General features: G+C 41.8%; 1 protein-coding gene across 1 annotated transcript in view; it reads right to left on the bottom strand.

Annotated features, from left to right (window-relative positions):
* Window positions 1-24,441, bottom strand: part of LOC146984753 (voltage-dependent calcium channel subunit alpha-2/delta-3-like) — a 119,507-nt gene that overhangs the window by 28,272 nt on the left and 66,794 nt on the right. The window contains exons 11-25 of the mRNA XM_085782160.1: window positions 20,732-20,810; window positions 15,797-15,930; window positions 10,307-10,378; window positions 9,456-9,536; window positions 8,727-8,801; window positions 7,123-7,206; window positions 6,941-7,012; window positions 6,240-6,301; window positions 6,028-6,095; window positions 4,052-4,097; window positions 3,462-3,559; window positions 3,011-3,104; window positions 2,739-2,834; window positions 2,468-2,589; window positions 1,532-1,609 (exon numbers count right to left, since the gene is read on the bottom strand). Coding sequence (XP_085638286.1) covers window positions 1,532-1,609; window positions 2,468-2,589; window positions 2,739-2,834; window positions 3,011-3,104; window positions 3,462-3,559; window positions 4,052-4,097; window positions 6,028-6,095; window positions 6,240-6,301; window positions 6,941-7,012; window positions 7,123-7,206; window positions 8,727-8,801; window positions 9,456-9,536; window positions 10,307-10,378; window positions 15,797-15,930; window positions 20,732-20,810 — 1,261 coding nt within the window. The remainder of the gene's footprint in view (window positions 1-1,531; window positions 1,610-2,467; window positions 2,590-2,738; window positions 2,835-3,010; window positions 3,105-3,461; window positions 3,560-4,051; window positions 4,098-6,027; window positions 6,096-6,239; window positions 6,302-6,940; window positions 7,013-7,122; window positions 7,207-8,726; window positions 8,802-9,455; window positions 9,537-10,306; window positions 10,379-15,796; window positions 15,931-20,731; window positions 20,811-24,441) is intronic.

Here is a 24,441-nt window from a genome sequence, read left to right as displayed (position 1 = left end):
TGTGTGTGTGCACTGTGGCACCACACAGACTCTCCCATCTCTGTCCTTCTGCTCCAGTGGTTTCCCCCAGGCCAGGAGTACCCACAATGCACTGCTTTCATGTCAACGCACTCAGGCACCGTGAAATAATTTTCTCTTTCTCTGCCCTTTTATTTCTACTCTTATTTTATCACTGCTTTTTTCCAAAAGATGCTCCTGTTTTTTCCTTTCTTCACTTTTTCTTTCCTCTGCCCACATATTTTTTTCTGCGATTCCTCTGCCGGCATTATTAGCCCTCATCTGTCGACAGGAGAGCTTACATAGATAATCATCTGAGGAGCTTTTTAATACGAAGCAAAAGCTGTGCTCCACATTGGTCCTTGATACACTGGGAGGTGGAAATGATTGCAATACTCCACATGCTCTGTGTGCTGTATTTTACACTTTGTATGCTGTATACTGTGGAAAGAATACCTTGTTAATTTAAGATATTTGTACTGTGTGTATACTGACGACATCAACATAGAGCACAGTGGAAAAACAGGACTCCCAAATGCATTAAAGAGGGATATAAACATGAAGACATTTGGAGACACCCAACTGTGAGCATAGCCGCCTGAGGAATAGCACAATCTGCATATTTTAGCAATTTCATATGTTTTTATTTTACTCAGTGTATCCATTTCTACATATCAGAAGCTGTAATAAATATCCTCATTTTTGCATGCAAGTTTCTGCCAACTCTCTATGGTAACTCCAATTGTTGTCAAGAGCACTAGGTCACTTACAATCGATTTCTTAAGCTTGTCATTCTCATCTTTGCAGCACCACAGTAACACCATAGTGTGGAATTACTTACATAATCCCAAAAACAATGACTGAAAGTCATCTCATGTGTTCGGGAGAAGTGGGTTAGGACTGACGTCATATCACAACTTTGCTAAAGATAATACCATGATATGTCTCAGTTTCTAACCTCTCCCATTTTTTTGCCAATTTTTCCACGCAATCTGTTGCTTTTCTCTTAAGAAACCGAGATGATGGCTAACAGAACAAGGGCCGCACTTCATACCATCAACTTGCTGATCGCACAAAGTTGCACTATATGGGCGTGACATTGTGGGGCTTCTGAGTCACTAGGACGTGAGATGAGGCAGGCCACAAAGAAATCCTCTAGACCACAATATTCTTTAAATAAGCAGAGGCAAACATGAACGCACAAAAGGCGTTTATGAAACTGGCTTCTATTAATACATTTAGGGATAAAAGTTCTTGGATGCCAATGTCTATGTTGCACTCTCGCCTTCTACTGAGCATACGTTCATGCAGGGGCAGGCGCACAGACAAAAAAAGCAGCATAGTCAGTATACAGTATGTGGGCAGTGAGCGTTTCAAGTCAAAAAGAAGAAAAGAAGTTGGGGTAGACAACTGCAGTCCAGGAAAACAAAGCCTAGCATAGCCACAGTATTGTAAAGAAGAGAATATTACAGCCTCTGTCCATGTAGAAGTGTAGTAGTGTGTGAGAGAAAGAGCCACTTGAGTTACCACTTACCCGCAGCTATGGGTGATTTCCTCTCATCCAGAAGCTGAATGGCAGTACTGGCCAATACAACACTCTTGTTTTCTGATCCTAAGCCACACACATGAGCACACACAAACACAAGACACATACACACATAGAGAGTTCAAATCACAGTCATATCATAATTTCTTATATTAGTTCTGAACTGACCACAGGGTGATTGGAGAGAGAAACAGTGAACATAAATACCACAGAGTACTATTTCATGGCTACAGCTCACTGCCACAGTCCTCAGAGGAAGAGTGCATCCAAGGCAAGTCCACCGAGTAAATAAGAGGCTCTCAGATCACTTGTATTAGCTGGCACTAATGGAAAGCCTGAGGCTAAGGACAGATGAGAACACATTCTCCCTCTGGAGGAGAAACCATTTCTTAGAGACATAGTTAAACTGAATATGCGAGAGGTGCCTGTGTGTGCGTGTGCGTGTGCATGTGTATCTTTTGGTGAGTGTGTATTTGTGTGTTCTGGCTAAGTCACTATGGAAAGGGCTGAACCTCTTCCTAAAGTATCTTATTTCAACCCACAGCAATCAGTCCTTTCCACAAGAACACAGCCCAGAATTAATATGAGAGGAAGGGGAGGCAGGGATGCATGGCGAGAGAAAACGACCAAATATGGGTAAAAGAGGAAAAAAAGGGGATAGAGGATATTTAAAAAGTCCTTTGTGACATAAATGACTTTATAACATCTGAGTATTTGAAAATCTGTAAACGTATCTTGAAAAACCTTGTACTGTAGTAGGTGAGAATGTGTCTTCACTTGCTGGTAATCTTACAGCACCCATGAGATTTACACTGAGCTACAGTAGCAATGGCTGCTGTGTAGAACTACTGTATAAAGAACATTTTATGATTTTGTGAAGAGGATTGATTTATCATCTTTCAGAAATTTAAACGTACAACTAACCTGTGTTGAAAGGTAGAGAGTAGACAAAGGTGCCAGGAACTTGTTCTGCTGCTCTCTTGTACCACAGAGGAAAGTGATCGGCGTTGAACACCCCCTCTTTGTCTTCGGCAGTCAGGAAGTCTCTTGAAGCAGACAGGAAGCAGAAGTGAAGATACGAATGATGCATACACAAAATATAGGATGTGCATCAGCAAGGGAGCAGCTTAAATATTTATACATATTACATACAGTATAGACTATAATTATATATACATAAAGTAATCACACTTACTGATTTGTGAGCTCGTCAGGCACCACAAACAGGTTAATTCTGGAGAGGCCTGTCCTTGTGCCCAGGTATGCTATCTCCACTCCTTTGTCAGAGTTCCTGTGTGTTAAAAAAATACATAACCTGCAACTGTGCACAATTATGTGTGTTTGTTATCAGCAGTCAATCACAAGCATCATCAAAAGAGAAAAAACTTGTACAAGAGATGAAGACTTTTGCTCTTCTGTAAAATAAAGAAAGAAATTAGTTGAGTTCTAAGAAGAAGAGTGACATACTCAGACTTGTTTAGCACAAGGCTGGTCCAGTAGGCCTCCAATGGGGCAGTCACAACTGCATCAAAAAGAACCTCTTGAATCAGCTCCTTGTCACCTAACAGCAAACAAAAACAACAAAAAAAAAGGAATATTTATTTTAACACACATCATGTTCATAAGCAAACCAGTGACCAGAAAATACAACAGAGTTAATATCCGTGTATCAGTTAAAGCAGATATCAGTGGAATGTTTTTGTTAATATAAGTCCTAAATAGTCCTATTTTCCGTCAGCAATCACTTACATGAAGTATTTCAGCCTAAACACGAGTCTCTCCGTCACTCTGCTCTGCTGTAACCCGAGGAGAAAATTTTCCTTGTGGGATACAAGTGTTATCCAATGAGGGGAGAGAACGGCATGAAGGGCTGTGTGTGCAGCTTAAAGAAGTAGGGCTGTAGAAGAGTTTAACTAACATTGAAGGTGGGGTTCGTGGCCACTGAGATAGAGTTTGATCGCCTCTATCTGGGACAGGTAGCGATGCTCTGGGTGCTCGTCTGTGTTGCAGTATGTCCTGTCACATAACAAGATTTGACAATACAGGTACTTTTTTTTTGTTATATAACATACAGTCACAGATAGTTTCCTTTCAAAACTGATTTTTAGGATGATTTTTAAAAAAATTATCTGCTTAAAACTGCAATAACTATTTATCCGCTATCAGATATCCCAGCCCCTTCGAGATTGCAAGGCATCTACAATGAAAAAAATGTGAAGTAAAACTAAGATGGTTTTCCCATTTACAAGCATTAGTTTGAAAAGCATTTACTGTAATTTGTTTAGATGTTGGTTCCGAATCCTGGTGACCACAAGTCATCAAGTGACATAAACCATCAAGTCAAAGTCCTACAAATCCCTAAGCGGTTGTATAACTGTTGTATTGCAACAGAAACTATAACTTTGTTTGATTTTATAATTGGGCAGTATATTTAGGATGAAGTCCAATCACAATGTCAATTGGTGTATTGTCAGAACAGAATATACAACAATGTTGATATACTCTTACCACTCGTCTGCCAGCGCTACATCAGGATGCTCCAAGTCATGAAGTCCTGTAACACAATAAGAACTACATATCTCAAACTAAATGAGCAAAAGCACTCACCATGAACTCATAATAATAGGGCTAGGCATCTACACCTCAAATGCACACACACATAAACACACACACCAGGGGTGAAAAATGTGTTTTTTGAATGGATGTGACAGGTCTGATTAGATCAGGAAGAGCCAAGTCATGCTCAGAGGGCTCTGCTTGATGGACATGTTTAGAGAAACACACAGACACAGACACACTCACACACCACCGCTACATGAATATTAACATGCATGAGGCTGGACATAAAAATAGACACATACAGGCCAACATAGTCAAGATGTTGACTGTCAAGACAAGGACAAGTACAACGCACGTAAGGAGCCACAAAAGAAATATTTAACTTCCTGCCCAATTGTGGCTTTCAAGTTCATTATTAATACATTACTATTGAATGTGTGTGTGAGGGTATGAGCGACAGAGAGACTGAGAAAAATGGGAGAAACAAGAACCACATGAAAAATAATCCCTAGTTATGTATATATTAGTTATGAGTGGTGGCGAGAAAGTAAGTACATTGAAGTTCTTAAGTAGACTTTTAAAGTACTTGTACTGTATTTCCATATTTTCATTTTATGGCATTTATAACTTCTCTGCTAAACTTCTGAGGGAAATTATATTTCACTATTGACTCTCAACACTCACAGTGTTTCAAAGCCATACTATCATGTTACTTTGTATAGTTTACAAGACACATAATGTGTTTATATTAAACTTCCCAAAAATTATAAAGTTTATAGAATTAGTTTTACTCCCTGGTGCACCATTAAATCTGCTCTTACATGTACATCCATAAATTATAATAATCCTATTATATGAAGTTTGATACTCTGCTGATACTTTTCCTTGTGACACTTAAGTAATATTCTGTCCTTTTCCTCACTTCTGTCCTAAGTCTTTTTTTAAACGGTTTCTATGCTCCACAACTCCCAACCACTAACAAACCCAGTTTTACATTTTAACCCATTAGAAGCCAGTGACTGCAGCCGGGGCCGGTCCTAATTGAACACACAGCTATCCGCAGCTTATCCCTAGAAAATTAACTACTACAAAATATTAACCATTGTGTATTAAAATTATAGTTTCTTTTTTTATGACTTTACATAACTACACAATATGAAAACACAACAGTCTCCCATTAGCATTTAACAGAAGAGAGGCCTGTACAATAAAAATTAAAATAGTGTCGATGTTCCCCATTTATCAGTACATTTCTCTAACTCGTTTATCAGGCTATATAATATCGTTTCAAAAGCAACCACCTTACCCGCTTCTGAGACAACTGGCCTTCTGCAGCTTTCCACTTTCTCATTCTTATCTTCTTATTCTAAGATGCCAACCATAAAGGCTTGGATCTGTGGCCATGACCACAATACATGGACTAAGCCACCTACCACCCCATTACAATTTCAACAGCCTTGAGTTTCTAAATAACAATAACAAAAAAAAAACTATTAGTGAAGAATTCCGAATGGTATTAATCTTATTTTGAGGTCTGTAGAGACTTGTTTAGTCAATCATTTTATCCCAATCACATTCTTCAAAAGAACTGCACCAATCATTTTCCCGCATTGTTTTCAAGGTGGTGGTGGTGGTTTTGTTTATCACATAACTGGAGATGGAAGGACAGGGATGAAGGAGTTATCATACTGTATATACCAGAAGGACAGGCTTAGGTATGAATTTATTTTTTAAAGTGTGTGCAACTCCTTTCCATATTACCTGCAGATGGAAAATGAGGGATGTGATTGAACACTGGGTGGCATTAGGGTGGGGAGGGTGGGGGTTGGGGTCTCACATACAGAGCATAAGGAGACAGAAATAATAACAAACACAAGAAGGGTGAAGGTAAACAACACAGAAAAGGAGAGGGGAAGATGTCCTACCTTCCTCCACTGTGACATTCCCTCTGAAGAAAAACTTCCCATGACCTCTGGAGAGAGCTACCCCGAGACTAAAATGAACCAAAAAACAAACCAACAAAAAAAACCTTTTTTAATTGGATAACTTCCCAGTTCTTTGTTGTGCAGAGAAAATTGGGAACCCAGAAGCTTCAGTCACTCTAATTCAGTGCTCACAGAAATGCCATTTTGCTTACCTGAAAGGAGTCCCTTTGATGTCTGTGTAGTAGTAATCATTATGCAACACCAATACACGTTTCTGAAATGAAAGAGATTAATAAATTCTATTATACGCTACAGTAAACAGTTGGCAGTGTGATGGCTGTTATCTGATGGGATTCCCTGCACTCTGGCTCCATCTAGTGGTGCAGACAGAACATGCTTTTGGACAGCAGTCTCTGAACCTGTGACTTGAATATGCATGTGCATGTCGATTTGAAAGAGTGTATATGTATTCATATATGTATTTACATAATGAATGTCTAGTAATCAGACTAATGTAAATTCTCCTGACTAAGCTTTGAAAATGCTAAGAGTGTGCATACAGTACACGCAGAAACACACACCCACACGCACACACACACCTGAATGCCTCTCCCTCTGTCTCTCAGACAGGCAAACAGTAAAAGAGAATCACTGGGCTGCTGTCTCTCCCGTATTCAGCAACATGTGCTTGGTGGAGATAAGGGGCTCACACACAGACAGACACACACCCATGCATGCAGAGCAAACCAAATCAGAAACAAAATCCCCCAGTCAATCCTGTACAAAACTGTGCCAAGTGTAACAACCCCTTGGCGGAGTGGATTCTCCCTGCTGAGTATTTTCTCTGGCTCACCCTTTGGGACCATCCAAAAAGTGCTTGTTAGTGTGTGTTTCTGAATTCCGGGCTCCTCACCCCTTTGTCGACACTCTTCTTCACCTCCATGGAGAAGGTCCCTGTCTTCCTGTTGACCATGGCATTTCTCAGCTAGCAACACAAATCACAGACCAAATTTTAAACATCACTTTTTTATTTTTTATTTTTATTGAAGTGATCGTGTGGTGACGGTTACATCAGATTTATTAAAAGTGTCTCACCGTGTCGTCCTTATCCTCCCATTCCACCTCAGACAGATCCACACTGCTGTAGTTTGGCTTCCTTCGCTTCTTTCCGTCCCCATACTTGATACACAGGTCCATGTAAATACACATGCATCCACAGAGATAGAGACAATGAAGAAAATGAACCACAGAAGAAGACTGCAAGCCATTATTATTAGTATTATTAACAGTGAATTATTCTATTATATTATGGTATTTTCTGGATTATATGTTACAATCATCAAAAAGTGTCAGAACAATGTGAATATCTTAGTTTGTTGATCAGCATTGTGGGAGTCAGTGTATTGTTTGTCAGCCTAGAAAGTTATAACCTTCAAAAAAGTAACATTTACGAATCTGGAAGATAAATGCTACAAATAAATAGATTACAAAATTAGATTTTATTTTCAGGACACCGGAGAACAGAGACAGGAAACAGTTTGCTTGGATATGTCAAAGTAATACAAATTAAATTTGCCAAATAGCTTCACTAAATCTAATTAACGTTAATCAACACATTATATCTTATTTGCTTAATCTATATAAAAACAGAAATGTAATGTAGGACCATTTTTGGATTTCACGGAGTGATATACAGTACATCAACTACTCTCTAAGTTCTGAAGTCTTATCATCACTATGAAGTGACCAGGTGACCACACTTAGCTGAGCAGATCATGTCCTGTCTCTACAGAAAGACATCAGACTGTCAAACTATTCCCACAATCAATGATATTGATTTTTCTTGTGATTTGATGATTTATGTATCTGTGATGTTCACTTCTCTCCTCTCCACTTCTTTCATCTCATCTCCTCTCCTCTCTAAATACAGGTGACAGAGGCCAGGTCATTGAGCTTATTGATGTGTAGTTTATGTGTCTGTCTGTGTGTGTCTGCTGTACGTGTGTACTCGTGAACCCCCCTCTCCATTCATCTGTCAGTGAGGACAGCATCCCACCTCTCATTAGTTGTTAAACACTGTTCATTAGCGTCTTTAATTAGACCGCCATTAAACCATCTGTCTGTCTGTGTCACTGTCTGTTCTCTCTTCTCCTCCTCGTCTGTTCGCTCCTCATCTGTCTGTATCTCTCCCGTGTTGCATCCCGCTTTGTCACTCTGCACCTATTCTCATATTAAGCAGGTTCCTTGCTTTCCTCAATCTCCCTCTCTCCCTTCCTCCCTCCCTGCACTTTCTCCCCTCATCCTCTTGTGAGAGGAGTGAGTGAGTACAATGGAGTTAATCACAGCCATTCAGAGGCTGTATCTCTGTCTATTCACGGCACAGCGGAGGCCTGGAACACAATCCCCCTCATCTGCATACCACCACATAGCCAACGTACACACCAAGGTGCACAGCACATAGACACAGAGCACCTACGCAACTACACACTAAATTTCGATGTCAATCGACATCACAATGTGACAACGAAATCAGTAATTGACTTGACATGAACTCAAGAGTTAGTATTCCTCAGTGGTCTGTACAAAATAAATTAATACATTTGAACTTCAATCTCTGCGCAGTAAAAGGGATTGTTATGATAATAAGGTTCATCCTCAGTTAACTGGTTACAGAGCATTTGAATGGTGCTAATACTCACAAGTGGCCGTAGATCAGGGTGTGTAAGGATGTAGCCGTTGTTGGTGATTGCAAAGGCGTAGCCATGAATGCCCAGCTAGAAGGACACACACAAAAAGACACACAGATACACACATCAATGGATGCATGACAAATTTGTACCTCATTTCAAATCCCCGCTAATCAAGCTCTTTGTCATTTTTACAGAGACAATCTTTGTTTCTGTGCTGAAACTCACAAAACTGCACAATACAATGAGGACAGTCTCAGTCAGCCATGCCTGGACAAATAACATACTTTCAAAGCTTAAAACCTTACACCCACCCAAGGTTCATATCTACAAGTAAAAGGAATCAACACAGGGGGTGTGGCGCGCAACACTATCAGAATGCATTAGTATACATAATGTGTATAATTTTCTTGTCATAAGTGGACATGAGGAATGAGCTGTGAATAATCAGCATCAAAACTTCAACAAAACCTCTGATTTATCTCCTACTGGTTTTGGCATTCAATTACAGCACTGTGGAGCTGTACTGACCCAACACATAGTCATGAGTTATTAAACAAAAAAAAGAAAGAAAAAGATGAATCTTTTCACTTGCTTTAGTTTGCATCAAGGTAAATAGAGCATTCATAAGGTGTTTAAAAAGTCCAAGTCTGGTTCTGAATAAAAAAAAGGAGTGATGATGTGGAGCAGTGTTTCATATGGCAACTCGCAGGAATAAATGAATGATGTTGGTAGTGGTACCTTATATTCGGGGATGGCCTTGAGCAGCTCAGAGACCGGCACATCTGTCCCAACCACCCCTAGAAGGATCCCACGGTTTCTCTGGAAGCACACACATTACAAATACGTGAATGCTGCGTTTGAAAGGTTACTTACATAATCAAGTCTCTTACAGATCCACTGTTTATGATATGAGAAATGTCAGTTTACAATATATATCCAATTAGTGATGCTCTACTGTGTCCTCATTTACACACTCCAATCAAACTGAAATTAGTGTCCCTCAGATACAAACGTAATTATACATTATTTAACAATTTGCGTCTAATCTCTCAAACCTCATTTCTCTTGAGTTAATCTCGCGTGATTCGCAGTAACCGCACTGACGCATGCTGACGCCGGCGCAAATCACGCGAGATTTGGACGGACCAGGAAGAGGAGCTTCGAGAAGCTTCCGCTACAAACAAGCTTAAAATATAGACTTATTTAATTTTTTTCGGGACAATTACGCAATTTGGGGCTTCAGCACAAGACGGACATTACATACGAGCATCATGGAGGTATTTGGATGTTTTTTTGTGTGTGTTTTTTTACGAAGAGCTCCGGTGTCCCTTTGCAACCGTTATATGGACATGCACTGCTATGCCGAGACCCCCTGTAACTCAGAGAAGCCACGGAGGAATCTGAAACTTCTTCCAGCCCTTAGTCAACATGAGGGTGAGTAGATAATGAGCGAAATATCATTCTAGGGTGAACTATTCCTTTAAGAAGTAGCTTCATAGTTTTCAAATGAAGCCGCAAGTTTGCTGGAGAAATATAATTGGCTGAAACACAAAGTTCATGGAAACGTACGACGTGCTATGTGAACTTACGGTCTCGTTCTTGGTACTGAACACTGGCATCGCCACCGTGGTCATCAGAACTGGACCTTGACCGTCATCCATCTGAGTGAGTCATGAGATACGAACAGCGAAAGACAGAGAGAGGGTAAGAAGGAGGAAGAGAGACAGATGGAGGGAAAAGAGGGAAGCTAATGATGAAACATTGTTGTTACAGTTGCAAAATAAATGTAACTGCACAGAACACCGCGTGGCATCATGCATATTATATGAAAGATCTTACTTCGTAAGACTAAGTGAGTGATTATTTCAAACTGCATAACACCCGTTGCTTTAGTAGCGAACCTGATAGGGGTTCTGCAGCAGACCTAGTCATATTATCTTCTTGAGGGACCTACAAAACTTCCATGACATGTTTTATTCATGTCTATTATTTGCCTTAAAATGTATTCAATCACAGCCTGCCTTTGATCTCGTGCAGAATAAGCTTATCCAAAGGCAGTGCTTCTAGTTTGGATCTGGGTATCTTCCTTCCCTAAAGACTACTGGAATAATTATGATATTTATCTTTCCGGCGGCTGTCTGTATCTGCCGATGATATCCATTAGAGATGAAAGCTTGACACTGTTATGAGGAGACCGGAGGAAGGCTTCGTACTCGGCAAAAAGTGGTCTGACCTTGTCCACTCCTAAATGTCAAAAGTGTTGAAATGTCACTTACTCGTGCAGTTTGTGTTCAAGTAACAACAATTGTAACAGTAATTGGTGCTTTAATTGCAATATGAATCCCACAACCAAATCCACAATGGTCAGAGTTAGATACAATGTCAAAAAGCATAAATCGCGTCACGTATGATTTATTTCTGCTTGCAACAATAATTATTTTCTGATTCTATCATGAGACTCCAGGGTAGTACTTTTCTGAGGGAACTACCCATTTAACCAATCATCTTAAATGAACATTACACGCCTCCTGTGCAGTCAACTTCCTCCAGCCTTCACCCCTTTTCCCACAAGTAATAATAGGTAATGACAGGAGGCTGCTAACATCCATTCTGTCTCCCTTAGACACGGGAAAAGGAGGAATTGGTGACCAGAGCTCAGACAGCTGGTAATAGCAATCGAGAACCCAATATTGGACATCAAAGAGAACAAAGCACACCTAAGTACAGCTGCTGTAACAATGGACAGCCTTGCTGCCAGAGAATGGGATCGATCAGAGGACAGGAGAAACGAGCAGAGCCTCATTCTAAAAATACAAAATCTATTTCCAAGCTCAGGTCTATTGGATCATATATCACCTGTCTGTAAACATATGGACTGACATTTATTGTGTATCTCTGTGAACTGTTGTGGAGCGGTCACCGTCAAATGCGTGCTCTCTGTACTTGAATCCGAGTTGTTTTATTTTTCGGTATATATGCGTTTGGTGTAAATCAAGCCTGCCCAGCTGCTCTGGCAAACAACATACTGTAATTAAGCAGATAACAAGAGCTGCATGGAGAAAAACGGCCAGCAACTGCATCTGTTGGACTCAAAGCCAACATCACACTACAGATGATCCACGCTTGCCCTACCCAGGGGATGAAAGCCCTTCAAACCTGTGCTTCATTATCCAAACCCAGGAGAGGAAAGAGGCACTTCCTTGAACTCTACATGAACGTCCTCCAACATGACCAAGGCCCAAATCCCTAAGGGAGTGCTCTTTTACTAGAATTTGACTTATCATACATCCCCCCTCTGACCTCTAGTGCAAGGTCGGAACTCACAGCACACATTTGGACCAGATCTGCATCATTGCTGCCTCCGTGGATTTATCTTTATCAGTCAGAATAAATGAGGTGTGTAAGTCCTTTCCCCTGCTGTGGGTCAGAGGATGAAAAAGAACTCACTGGGCTCTAATGCACTAACTCCCCACTGACACAAATACCTACCACACTAACACCCCTCAGAGGGCATGGATACACACCCCTGCCCTGTGTTTGGAGTCTTCACAGGTCACCTCTTAATCTAAGTTGCTGTGACAAATTGTGTGCCGGTTGGACGAGGTGACTCTTGTTTCCTTGGAGACCGAGCTTAATGATGTTGGTGTGTGTAAGTGATGGAGCTGCAGCACCCCGTAGGCTCTTTTGGGGAAAAATTTGAGCATAACCCATGGGATGTAAGTGCTTGCACAGCCCCTCCAACACGTTTTTACATCAGGATTTGCCAAGACGCCTCTCACAATTACTTCAATCAACATCAGAACTTCTGGTTCAAAACAATGGAGTTTATGTTCACCTGTAAAGACATTTTGAAAAGCTTATGGTAACCTAAAACCCTCAAATGTGTCTTCCTCCGTGCTTGTTCTTTAATCTCCAGTGCAATAACCACCACCTGACCCCACGTCTTTCTTTACATCCTTTTTATTATCCACCCACTAATACTGTATCACTTATCTTCAAATACATCTTACACTCTGTGTCTAGCTTTCCTCACACTTGTCCGGAAATATTCCCCCCTCCCCTTCCCCACAAACACCCCAACCCAACCCCACCGCTCCACCTCCCTCCTCCCATCATCCCTGAGCTCTAGTGTCAGTTCATCCGACAGAGTGGGAAACAAAGCCAAATGAGCCAGAGAATGATGGATGAACCTGGTGAGACGAAGGGTAGGAGGAAGAGGAGGGAGCGGTAGGGGAGGGTGGGGGATCGGGGGGGTGGAGGGACGAGCACAGGTGGAGGGAAATGGAGAGATGGAGAGGGAGATGCAAAGAGGAAGGAAGCAAAGAAAGAAAGAGGAGATGTGCTACAGGGAAGGGATGTTGCACTATGAGGAATGAGGAAAAGAGGGAAAAACGGCAGAATGAAGGGGACGTGTGGAGAGATGCTCAGATGCTCCTAATTTTACTAACACTGACTGAGCCAATCCAAGGAGTTTTGCTAACTTCACATCGAACAGTATCCCCACACAGGGGCATGTGTTTCACTTGCAGACGACTGTTGCGCATGTGTTTTGCACAGCGCCCAGGCCGGAGCTGTGCTAGGGTGATTACATGCAAAGAAGCATTGCAGATTCCTAGCTAATCCCAATTATCATGTCTAACAATGCAATATCTATTCCTGTTTTCCGCTGAGCTGCTTCGATGTCAATCAGCTCGGGTCTATCACACTAACAGTACTATGTCAGACATATGGGCTGCCAGCTGTCTGATGCGACTGCTCTATGCTCTATGCTGATAGGGGAAAAGGGGAGGGGGGGGGCTCTTCTGCCCCACCATCATCATTGTTATGATTATAGAGCTGCTTATCTCAACCCACATATGATTTATAAAACACTGAAAAATAAAACACTAAAAACGATAAAAAGGCATCAGAACAGATCATCCCGCCAGTCATTATACACTATTGGATTTTCACCAACAAGATGACAAAACAGCTTTTTCTGGAGAATTCTACCAAAACAAATAACATAGGCAATCTTGTTTTCACACCAAAATCACACAAGCAAAGGAGCAAAATGTAGCCTCACATTTACACACACGATCACACTGCCAGGCCGGGGAGATACTGGCAAAGCACGGCCAACACAGAATCATCAGTGATGAATGAGCGCGAGTGTGCACAGATGTCTTTGTGCGTGTGTGTGCGTGATCAGACGTGCAGGGGAGAGCAATTATCTGAACCGACGACAACCACAATGCATGGTTTGAATCGGGAGGCTGACGGACAACATACGAGAGAGACAACACAAGAAAATGCCATGGGTCAGTATGGTGGTTAGTTCACCAAAACTATGCCTTCATCTCACAGAGATCAGAGACCAGAACGCACATGCACATGAACACACACCAGGCGTCAACACAGCACAATACAGCGATGACCTCAAAGCAGTTTTTTTTTTTTGTTTTGTTGTTTTTATTTATTTATTTTTTTTTACCTTTTGCGCTTGAGGGAGCTAAAGAGCAGATTAAGGAGGGAGAGGAGGAGGAGGGAAGGAGGAAGAGGAGGGGAGGGGGAGAGAAAGGGTCAATATGTTTGTGGATAAGTGTCAGAAAGCCTTCCAGTGTAGTTTCCACTGAATGGAGCTCCAGCACCAGTGGGTGCGCTAAATCCACTGACATTGACTTTGACTGCAACTTTAAAAACAGTGGCTGCAGTGTCAAGAGAGGAGAGCTTTATGGCTATCAGCCTCACAGCAGAGGACGCAACACTTAAGCTGTTGCTGTTGAGTCAGAGTTGAGTGCACGTACTTTGGCTGTGATAAACGGATGGGGGATAATGAGGACAAAATAAGGCAGAGAAAGACAGATAAAAGGTAAAAACATGAGGGATATGAAGAGGACTGCAGAGAGAAAGCGTTCACTTTCATGCACTGTAGTGCTGATAGCCTGTGGGTATTTCTGCTAGAGGGCACTTACCTTTGTCTCCTTACATTTTTGAAGCTCTCTGTCTCTTAATCTATTTAGAAACAGCTGAGGACAAACGGCCGCTTCTCACTCTCTTTGACCAAACACAATAACTCGAACAAAAAGAGGAGCTCTGTGAGTCCATGAAAACTGCGGTATATTATGTGTAGATTATTTATTACAGAGATTTGTATAGGTTGGTTACTATCCTCTTGAGTATTTTAGCTGTGGTAATGCATGTATAGGGGATTTACTGTAGCTATGCATGTGATTATATGAAGTATGTGCCTCATTTTCCATTACCATTGCACCGAGTTGCCCGTTTATTAGATACTCCTCACCACAACTAGTGGTAATGGTGATGGTTTACTACAACAGCACTGCCATAAATCCTACTTTCATGATGATTATAAGGTTTTCTGTTTTAGAGAGTTCATTCAATTGTATGACTCAGAGGTCGCAGTTTGTGGTGCTGTTGCATTACACTGAATGGGTTTTTATTGTTTGGTTTATATCAATGAGGGTAGATTACAGAAACACCTGTCAGTTTAATATATCACCAGAAGAGTAATCCTGAAAAATAAAAACAATCATAAAATGAAATCATCACCTCCCTCTAATAAAGTTTCACTGAGTAGTTGCATTAGTTTTAGCTTGGCGTGCCAAAGAAACAGGCAACCAAGTGTATTTCATGTGTGTGTCTGTGTGCGGGATGATACAAGGTTGAGAGATCGGAGACTAACTCACCAATGTTCTTCTCACGCTACACAACTCCCAAACACACACAGGAGACTCATTGACTTAATAGCTCCATCTGCTGCACATACACACGCTTTCACACAGTCACAGTCTGAGACATAAAAAGGCAAAACACACAGCCAGCCCTCCACTTGCATTCATCACTACTATTTTCCTTTGGATTATACAATTCATTCTGAAAACACTAAAGTATTTGTTCGAACACACAACGAAGCAAAGTGCACAGTGGATCAAGTTTTCTCATCTAAGTCTCTCAATCCAATATTTTGGACCCATTAAGTACACAACCTAGTGTGTGTGTGTGTGTGTGTGTGTGTGTGGAGAGAACTATGAGAGCTTGAGTCTAGCAGCATGTGAGAGTTAGCCTTGTAAACTCACAGTGCTATCGATGTAGGCCTCAGTCCACACCGTGTCATGCTCGCGGTCGATCACCTTGGGACGACTCAGGACATGAAGATACTCCATCACGTTCTCTTGCACATCAGCCAGTGTGGAAATCTGAGTGAAGTAGCCTGTTGAACAGAGAATGGGAGAGGAAGACGATGAATTGTTTTAACTTTTGCTTGCCAAAAATGGGGTGTGACAGGATTCAGTCTCCTCATTTATTACGCTGCGTGAAAACATTGATCAGATGTACTGTAGAGTCTCCATGTCTCCAGATCTGCTTCACATTGCAGTCACAATGTCACATCCAATATCAGCTTGGCTTTATAATCCTCTCCATGGCTTGATTCCAATTTTACTTACCTTTGTACCTTTGTATCTGGAATAGAGTGCGGTAGGTGGCAGATATTTGCTTGATGAAGCAGGCAGAAACCTGGATACATATATGAGTAATAGCTGAAGAATTCCCTGCAGTGATGTACAAGTGAGCTCAAACCAGCATGGGTTTGTGAATGGGTAAGTGGTATGTAAATCTAACAAAAAAAACAAAACAAAAAACGATCTCAGTTAAACCAAATGTGATGCCATTTCCTACGATGGTAATGCTGCCATTATGATGCTAATGTGCATATGCAGGAGGGGATATACTGTTATCTCTGCAGGGGGACAGAAATGGGGGGGGGAAGGGAATCAGGACAACAGTAAGACAGAGAGAGAGAGAGAGAGAGAGAGAGAGAGAGAGAGAGGGGACAAAATGTGACACAAAGAAGAAGGGAAAAAAGAGGGACCACCACCACATTTCTACCCATCCGTAAAAACAGCAAACTGCTTCCATCACCGTGAAGCAGTCAAGGAGAAAATCATAGCCGGAGGAAATAGATTTTGGGGTCATCGTTCCCAGCAACGACCTTTACTTCACGGGGAGAAAAGAGCCAGAGTCTAGACACAACACACAGAACTGTGATGGATGGGATGTATCCTCCCTGAAACAACTAAGGAGAGGATCAGATCCAATAATCTTTTATCAAATCTACAACCATGAAAAAAACTTTAAACAAAAGACTCAATTCACACACTAACGCTGGAGGCATTTTAACAACATAATTACTGTAGTCACTACAGCAACGAGAATGCACTTGACTCTGAACTTGACCTGGAGGTGAACCCTTTAGTGCTGTCTCATCACTTCATACTTGCTGTGTTGAGTGCATAAATGCATTCACACTGACGAATATGGCAACGTTGAGTGCACTATGAGTGCCTGGATGACGTCATCGTACTGGACAAAAAGTTGAGTACAAAAAGCTGGACACTTTTCACTGTCACTGGTCGCCATCTTGGCTATATAACAGAAGCAGAGGGGACACAGCCAAACCTGTGCAAATGATGATTACAACTGGCAATTCCAACTTCAGATGACGGGTTACTGGGTTAATTGGATGTAAGGATAATTATTCACAATAGTCTGGTGTAAGAGCTAAGGGATGTGTCGCCGGCCCCGATGGCAGTGTATTTTCCACCGCATGTGAAACAGGCAGCTGCTAGAAATGCTAGAAATAGCAAGAGCAGGTTCATTTTAAAGTCAGGTGAGCAAATAAACAGTAAGATATTTTGGCAGGTGAAGCAAAAATCACAGACAAATAGGGTGAATATCATTTCTGGTGACTGTGCAACAGCTGCCTTTGATTTGAGACTGCGGAAATTCCCGCACTACACTAAGCACGCGGTAAACACGGCACACTACATGGAAGTATTCCAGAGGAAGTATACCAAACGAGACAGAGCACTTGACAGATTCATCCCTTTTATCCTCAGAGACATTCAGATTCGGCTATTATTCCAGCAGACAGTGCAATGACAACACACACATACAGACTCGCACCACACAAAGCAAGCTGCCTCAGTCTAACTGCATCGTTCATCACAGTGGTGAGTGAAGAATGACTGCTCCCACTGGAAGGCTGAGAGTGTCCTTCGGGCTGAGCCACCAGGGGCCAGTGAGATGAGCTGGGGAGAGAAAAAAATGAATAGTCCCTGCGTTCAGTGACATGGTACACCTGTCGCACAGACAGGGCAGGCCAACCTCAGCACAGTCTGATCGGGATGAGGGGATTCATATATTTTTAAAGGACCTTGGTTGGGGTGATGTGTAAGTAAAAAAAAAAAAAAACACAAGGTATCCTGATAAATGAAAGTGCTGGATGAGGCAGATGTGATAAATGTCATGATGTGAAACAAAGCTGAGCTACAATCCAAACTGTTCATGGACACCCACACATATGTGACTGGTAAACATCAGATTCCATAAACATGGGCTGTAACTGAGTGACACACATGATCATACAGATTCTTGTATACGGTTACACAGATCATTTTTTCAACATGTGTAATGTACAAACTGCTTTTCCTGCTCAATGTGAGCTTGACGAGAAGTGCTTGGATCTGAAAGTTTAAATAATCCAAACTCAGACGTCTCTCCTCAACAGTGGCATAAAAGCCAGGAGTGAGACTGGGGTGTATTTCCTACTTTGATGCCCAGCATTCAAGTCTTCACAGGAACTGGTGCAGGAGGCGACATCATACAAGAGATTTGTGTTCCTTCTGAGGCTGTAAAGACAACTGGGCTACACTCAGAGCTTAATACTGTATTTATGAGATTAACTTCACTACAAATAACACCATAGCTATGACTACGTAATGCCACTACCAAAAGACAGATAGACAAGTGACCAGGGAGAGATTCTCATGGCAAACAGTTGCCATGTAGTTGAAATCTGGTATCTAAAATTTCCCGTAACAATAAATGTAGCAGTTTCCATTGATAGGTACAATATATTTATATATATTTTTGGTTATTGACTGTACATTTGATGGAATACAGTGTATATCACCAGCATTATAACTTGTGTCATGTCTTCATGCCATGGTCACAAGTTGTCAGGTCTCATTTTTGATTGGCTGCCAGTCTCACGTGGGTAAGTGTTACAAAATATGAGCTGACCCAGAGACGTTTGACCTCAGGGCAGACACCAGGGAAGCCAGGTTGGAGGAAGAAGAGAGGAGAGCTGCGTGTGTCTGAGGGTGTGACTCTTTGGGCTCTAGTTTTGTGGCGCGGCCCAAGGTGGCGCAGGGTGGCACAGTGCAAGTTTAGTGCAGCGCAACACGGCGCACGGTCAGTTTGGCGGTTTGGTAGACGGAGGTGCGCCGAGATGGGTGTGGCGGCACAGCAGGGGGAGGTGTCGACAGATTCAGCTTGGCGCAGTGACAATTTCGTGCCAAAAGGCGGCGCCGAAGGTGCACTGAAAGCTCGCCAGCTCCAACTTGGTCTACTCTCGGCGCAAGGTGAAGCGCAGCCCGTGCAGTGGTAGTTTGGCTGACTGGCGCAGAGTGCGCACACGTCACCAAGACCTGCGCTGCACCTCGCCTTCGCCTGGTCTAAGAAACTAGAGCCCTTTGTCTTAACCGATGATGATGAGATTCTTTATTCAGTCACATCACCAAATAGCTACAAACATTATCAACAAGGTAGGCCCATGAGGTTGACTTGCTGTTTCACCACTTTGCTGATCTCCTCAGACATAAAGTTGAGTGGGTTTTTGATCTCTTCTAGTTCCTCGGCTAGTTTCTTGATTGTCATCGCCATCTCTTTCCAAGAAGATCACAAAAGAAGAAGAAAGAAAAAAAAGAGTTCTTCTGGGTAGACTTAAAAGATGTTCTGTGTCTAAACAAAACCCATGTGGTCCTACTGTAGGTCTTCAGCAATATCCTTGGTTCCAAAAAAACACCAAATTTTCAATATTTCCAAAGAGATGAAAATGAGATTGTTTCTTGTTGACTGGCAACCATAGGCATTTCACGTATGTGTGGTTTGTTAGTAGATTTTACAGCCCAAAAGCTTAGTGTTAAACCTGGAGTTATTTTACCAGCACTACCTGTACCATGACACATAGCTTTTCCAAAGCCTTAACAATATTCTTTGCTCCACTCAAAGGCCAAGGGAGAGATTTTGTCATCACAGCCTTCAGTGACAGGGCAGACAAGGTGACACTTTTTCACCTGGTAAGCTACTTACTGTAAAACAGTGAAGAAACGAAAACCAAATCTGCTGTTTACAGAAGAGATGGAAAAGAGATAATGTGCCGAAGGAGCAGAGGAGAGAAGACTGTTCTGCACTGCTCCCGCAGACTGGGGAGGATGTCACTGTCACCAGCCTGTATCATCATCCTGCATGCAACCACACACATTATCAAGCACCACACATACACACACACGCACGCATACACACAGACGGGTCTCATCATCACCACTGACACCCTCAAACTGACTGGATGGATTCTCTGATATCACTTCTAAGCAAAACTGTGGATGCCCTTGTCCTCTTATCAACACACGTATACACACAGATACAAATACACACGCACACACAAACAGCTAAAAAACATGCACACCCCTTGTGTGACCTATGGCTTGCTTGTCTTATCTACGGCGGCCTGAGGAAATGGAGCCAGACTGTCTCTGTCACCCACCTCCCAGCTAAATATAGAACCTGAAGGAAAGTGCTCTACGCACTGAGACAACCATGACCACACACAAAGCAAATGAAAAATGGTTTATCGCCAAGATAGTTTGGACTTTATAGGCTTAGAAGAAGATGTAATGTGACATATCTGGTCTGTGCAACTGGAACCAGCTGCCAGCTGTCACATACACATGCTAATTCTGATGAGCGCTGACAAACACATGTCTATGCAACTACATGCACGCACACAGACACAGTCGTACGCCAAACAGCCCAAACAAATCCCGAGCTCCATAATGTATTCATTTTTGCCTGGGTGACAGGAACATGCAGCAACTTTCCGCAAAAACAGATTATAAGGAGCAAAAAAAAAAAGTAGAGCAGTCTATGCATGTGTTGTAAGACCCCACCTTTGTTAGCACATGCCATCCATTTCAGATTATCTGCAAAGGCTGACTCTCGACCAATCAGGTAAGGGAAGATGCGGACCTGCAGAGAGAAAGCAGATAGCTGCCGTCAGTCATTTTAATCGCATTTTGATAGGGCCCACACCACACCACCAAATAGAAGATAACACTGTCAAAGCCAGGCAGAAGGCTCACACTTTATCTGCCTTTGATTAGCAGGCCCTTTCTCCTTGTTTAATAGAGTTGATTGTGGACTTTTAGATTTTTATTTCAAGTTGAAATAATTCAAATCATTTCCATCAGATCAAGAAATTAAGTAGACAAAGTTGTTGTTTTTTAAAATAAGATTAGTGTTTCAAGAATCTGAATCTGGAATGAATACACATGGTAAATTATGAAGTACATATTTTCAGATAAAAAAAAAAGACAAACTCAAGCATCATATGCTTCGATCCTGAGAATCTTCTAAACTCTCTGTTGCCAAACCCATTTTTGCCCAGCAGTGCTCAGTTGGCTCTCGCAGCAGGTGTAGTTGGCAGGTGTGTGTGTATGTGTGTGCATGAGTGTGTGTGAAGAGCAGGTTGCCAGATTGGACCAGATGCAAGCCTCTGGGGGCACAGCTGCCTTAGCTCCCATGCCTGCATTTTTCACTGTCTCCCTCTGCCCTGACAGCGTGTGTCTCTTTGTGTTTGTGTGCATGTGTGTGCACACACTTATCTAGATGTGGGTACGCTTATGTCTATATCTTATTCTGGGATGACTACGCTCTCAAAGAAAGCTGTGAAAATTGCAAAAATATAATTTATGTATTGATTAATACCTCTTTTTAAAGGCATTTCTAACTCACTGTTTTCCAGAGTGTTATTGATGAACACCTTAGTTATTTGGCTATTGCAAATAGAGATACAAACCACAGAGAGCTACTTCAAGGGTCTCATTTTCATAGGATGGATATTGGAAGACTATTGTCAACTGTAATGAGTTTCACTGTGAATAAGTACAGTTCTGACTGTCACTTTTAAGCAGCCCTAATTATAGAGACCATAATCATCCTCTATTCATATTAATCTCAGCCATTTGAATGGCAGGAAAACACGACATTGCCAATATGATCATAACCCCCGCATGTGAGGCTGTGGTTAAAATGTGTCACAGTGAGATTTTATGGTTGTGGGTAAGTGTTTTCCTTCACTGGTAGCCAAGACAGAGGTCAATCTACGGCGGGGTGGTTATTAAATATGGAAGAGGTTTACAGCTGAGTTAAGTACTGTGGAGATAAAAACCAGCAGGAGCTCTGGCTTTGGCATGCAATCTTCAACCTACTTGAGTGCACAAATTTTATATAGGCGGGAATAAAAATACATATGCATGCAGGAGAACCAACGCACAGACGTGTATGTATACACATCTGAACGTATCTATGCATGCACAGATGCACAGACACTGATGTAGGAAAACACATACTGAGGCAAGTTTCAGGCCGAAGCACATGCTCTGCCCTCATTTTAAAAGGCAAGTTGTTATGTGTGCAAAAAATCTATTTGTTCACTCCTACATTACATATTTAGTACTTAACTCAATAATTCATTCACTTCCCCTGTGTAAACATTCACACAAACATTTAAAGATTGTAAGTACTTCTGTAATGCTACATGTGTTTTAATGTTTCAAAACACATAGTTGCAACCCACACTGTAGCCACTGGGCTAATTGTTCTGATGTTACTGGTCTCATGCAATTTGTGGCGTAATCTCTGATCAGACAGACACACTGTTGATAACACAACCCCAGCTAATCTTTGTAATCCTGTGGTCCATGAAGCTACATAGTGATGATTCTTAAAATTCACTGTTTGCATACAGTATGAGCAGTATCCACTGAGGGTGGTGATGATTACACATTGGCTATGGATAAGTGTAGCTGTTTTGGATGCATATTTTAATTATGTAACTGATTTAACATTATTGTCCTACAACAGTTCCTCATGCTACACTTTGTATTATACAGTACGTATATTGTCGATGGTGTCGTAGTGGTGTTTTTTTCCCCCCTGATCTGAAGACATTAAGAGTCTTTCCTGCAAAGAACATCCACATAAAAAACACAGAAATAAAGGCAGCAATAATTACTGAATAATTATTTGTGGGATTGTCTAATACACCAAGTAGTTTTAGACACACGACTTGTAGACATTAGTAAATCACAAGACCCTGATAACTCTGTGGCATATTTTGCAAAGTTAACAGCTGGTTTTATTTTTTCTTTACTAACTTATCTTTTTCATCTATCTGTTCTCTTTAATGAAATTCTTTATCTTAGAATCTGCTTCTCTTCCACCATTACAAAAAGATGGTGACCCAACACTTCTAAATGACTGCAAGTCAAACTCTAATCAGTCTTGGCAAATGCTCAGGAATTGGAAATTTTTAATCATTTTTAGTCTAATACAACTTTATCTGATTATCAGTCATGGTATTTTTGAAACTGACAAGCGGGAGAGCAAACTGAATCTGAGATAGTGTGAGTTTCCTTTGCTGTATGTCTGATGCCCCTTTTTGTTGTTTAGTGGGCCAAGGCCAGGTTGGAGTCTCCCCAGAGATTTTATAGACCTACAGTACTGTAGTGGAGGATTCCCAGTTTTGTCTGTGTCTTTGTTTTTCAGGGCTCATGGTATCACCAGTCAAGACCTTTCTGCCTGCTCTACTGAACATGTGCCCATCGCAGCTGTGCCTCTCAGTCGTGGGATGGAGCCCAAGGAGCCCCCTTAAAGCATGTGCTGCAGCAGTGTAGCCTGCAGTCACTTACAGTTGGCCCCTTACTGGTGGGACAACAGAAACAATATTGGCAGAGGACAGGCACCGGGACCTCATGACTGTACACTGCCAAATGGTATAGGGCATTGCACAAGCAGACATGGGCAAAGGTGTGTGTGGCAACTGTGGCCCCAGCATATCAATCTACTGAAGCTGGGGGAAGTGCATGTAGCCCACTTCCAGTTTTTTTTTTCTGTACCCTCACATTCAAGGACAACTCATGACAGGATTGGACACAGCATCTTTTATCAGTACGCAGTGTTGTCGAGCTTCACCTTGCCTCAGCAACATGGATTACAATTGTTGCTATGGGCACATTACAAGCCCCAAAAGTCAGTGTTGTTCTGTGCAGCAATTTTAGAGAAGAGGCCATTGTCTGACTTAAGAGCCATTCTTCGGCCCAGAAAGACAATTTGCTAAATTGACTATAGAAACAGAACAAGGGAAAAAACTGTATCAATGTAGGCGTTTAGTACAGAGCTACAGTACAGAAGCATACAGAGTGTACAGAACAGACGCATTTAAAGAATAGCCTTAAAAATGGTTACAGTGTGAGCCATTAGATGCAATGTAGTCCACATTCTCAGGTGATTGAAGGAGTTTGGTGCCACAACAGACAGGAAATGGCCAACTAGTTTGAGTGAGGGCTGCCCACCACCACTGTTTTTAATCAAAGCCATATTTTTTCGAAGATGGTGCGATAGTCAAGGTGTACACAAGGGTGCTGTTCTGCCAAAATTCAACCTACAACATCTCATGTTACTAATCATCATTTGAGAGTGTATGATGTGGCTGAATAGAAAAAATTCAGATGTCCCCTCTCACAGTAGAATGACTAAGGAGAAACTGTATTTAATGACTTTCACAAAATACATTTGCAAAAATTCTTGTTGTGCTTGG

The sequence above is a fragment of the Trachurus japonicus genome, chromosome 7 (genome assembly GCF_045865225.1).
Source record: "Trachurus japonicus isolate A0001 chromosome 7, Traja_1.0".
Taxonomy (NCBI): domain Eukaryota; kingdom Metazoa; phylum Chordata; class Actinopteri; order Carangiformes; family Carangidae; genus Trachurus; species Trachurus japonicus.
Note: the sequence above shows the minus strand (reverse complement) of the source record. Positions and strands in the feature narration are given on the sequence as shown.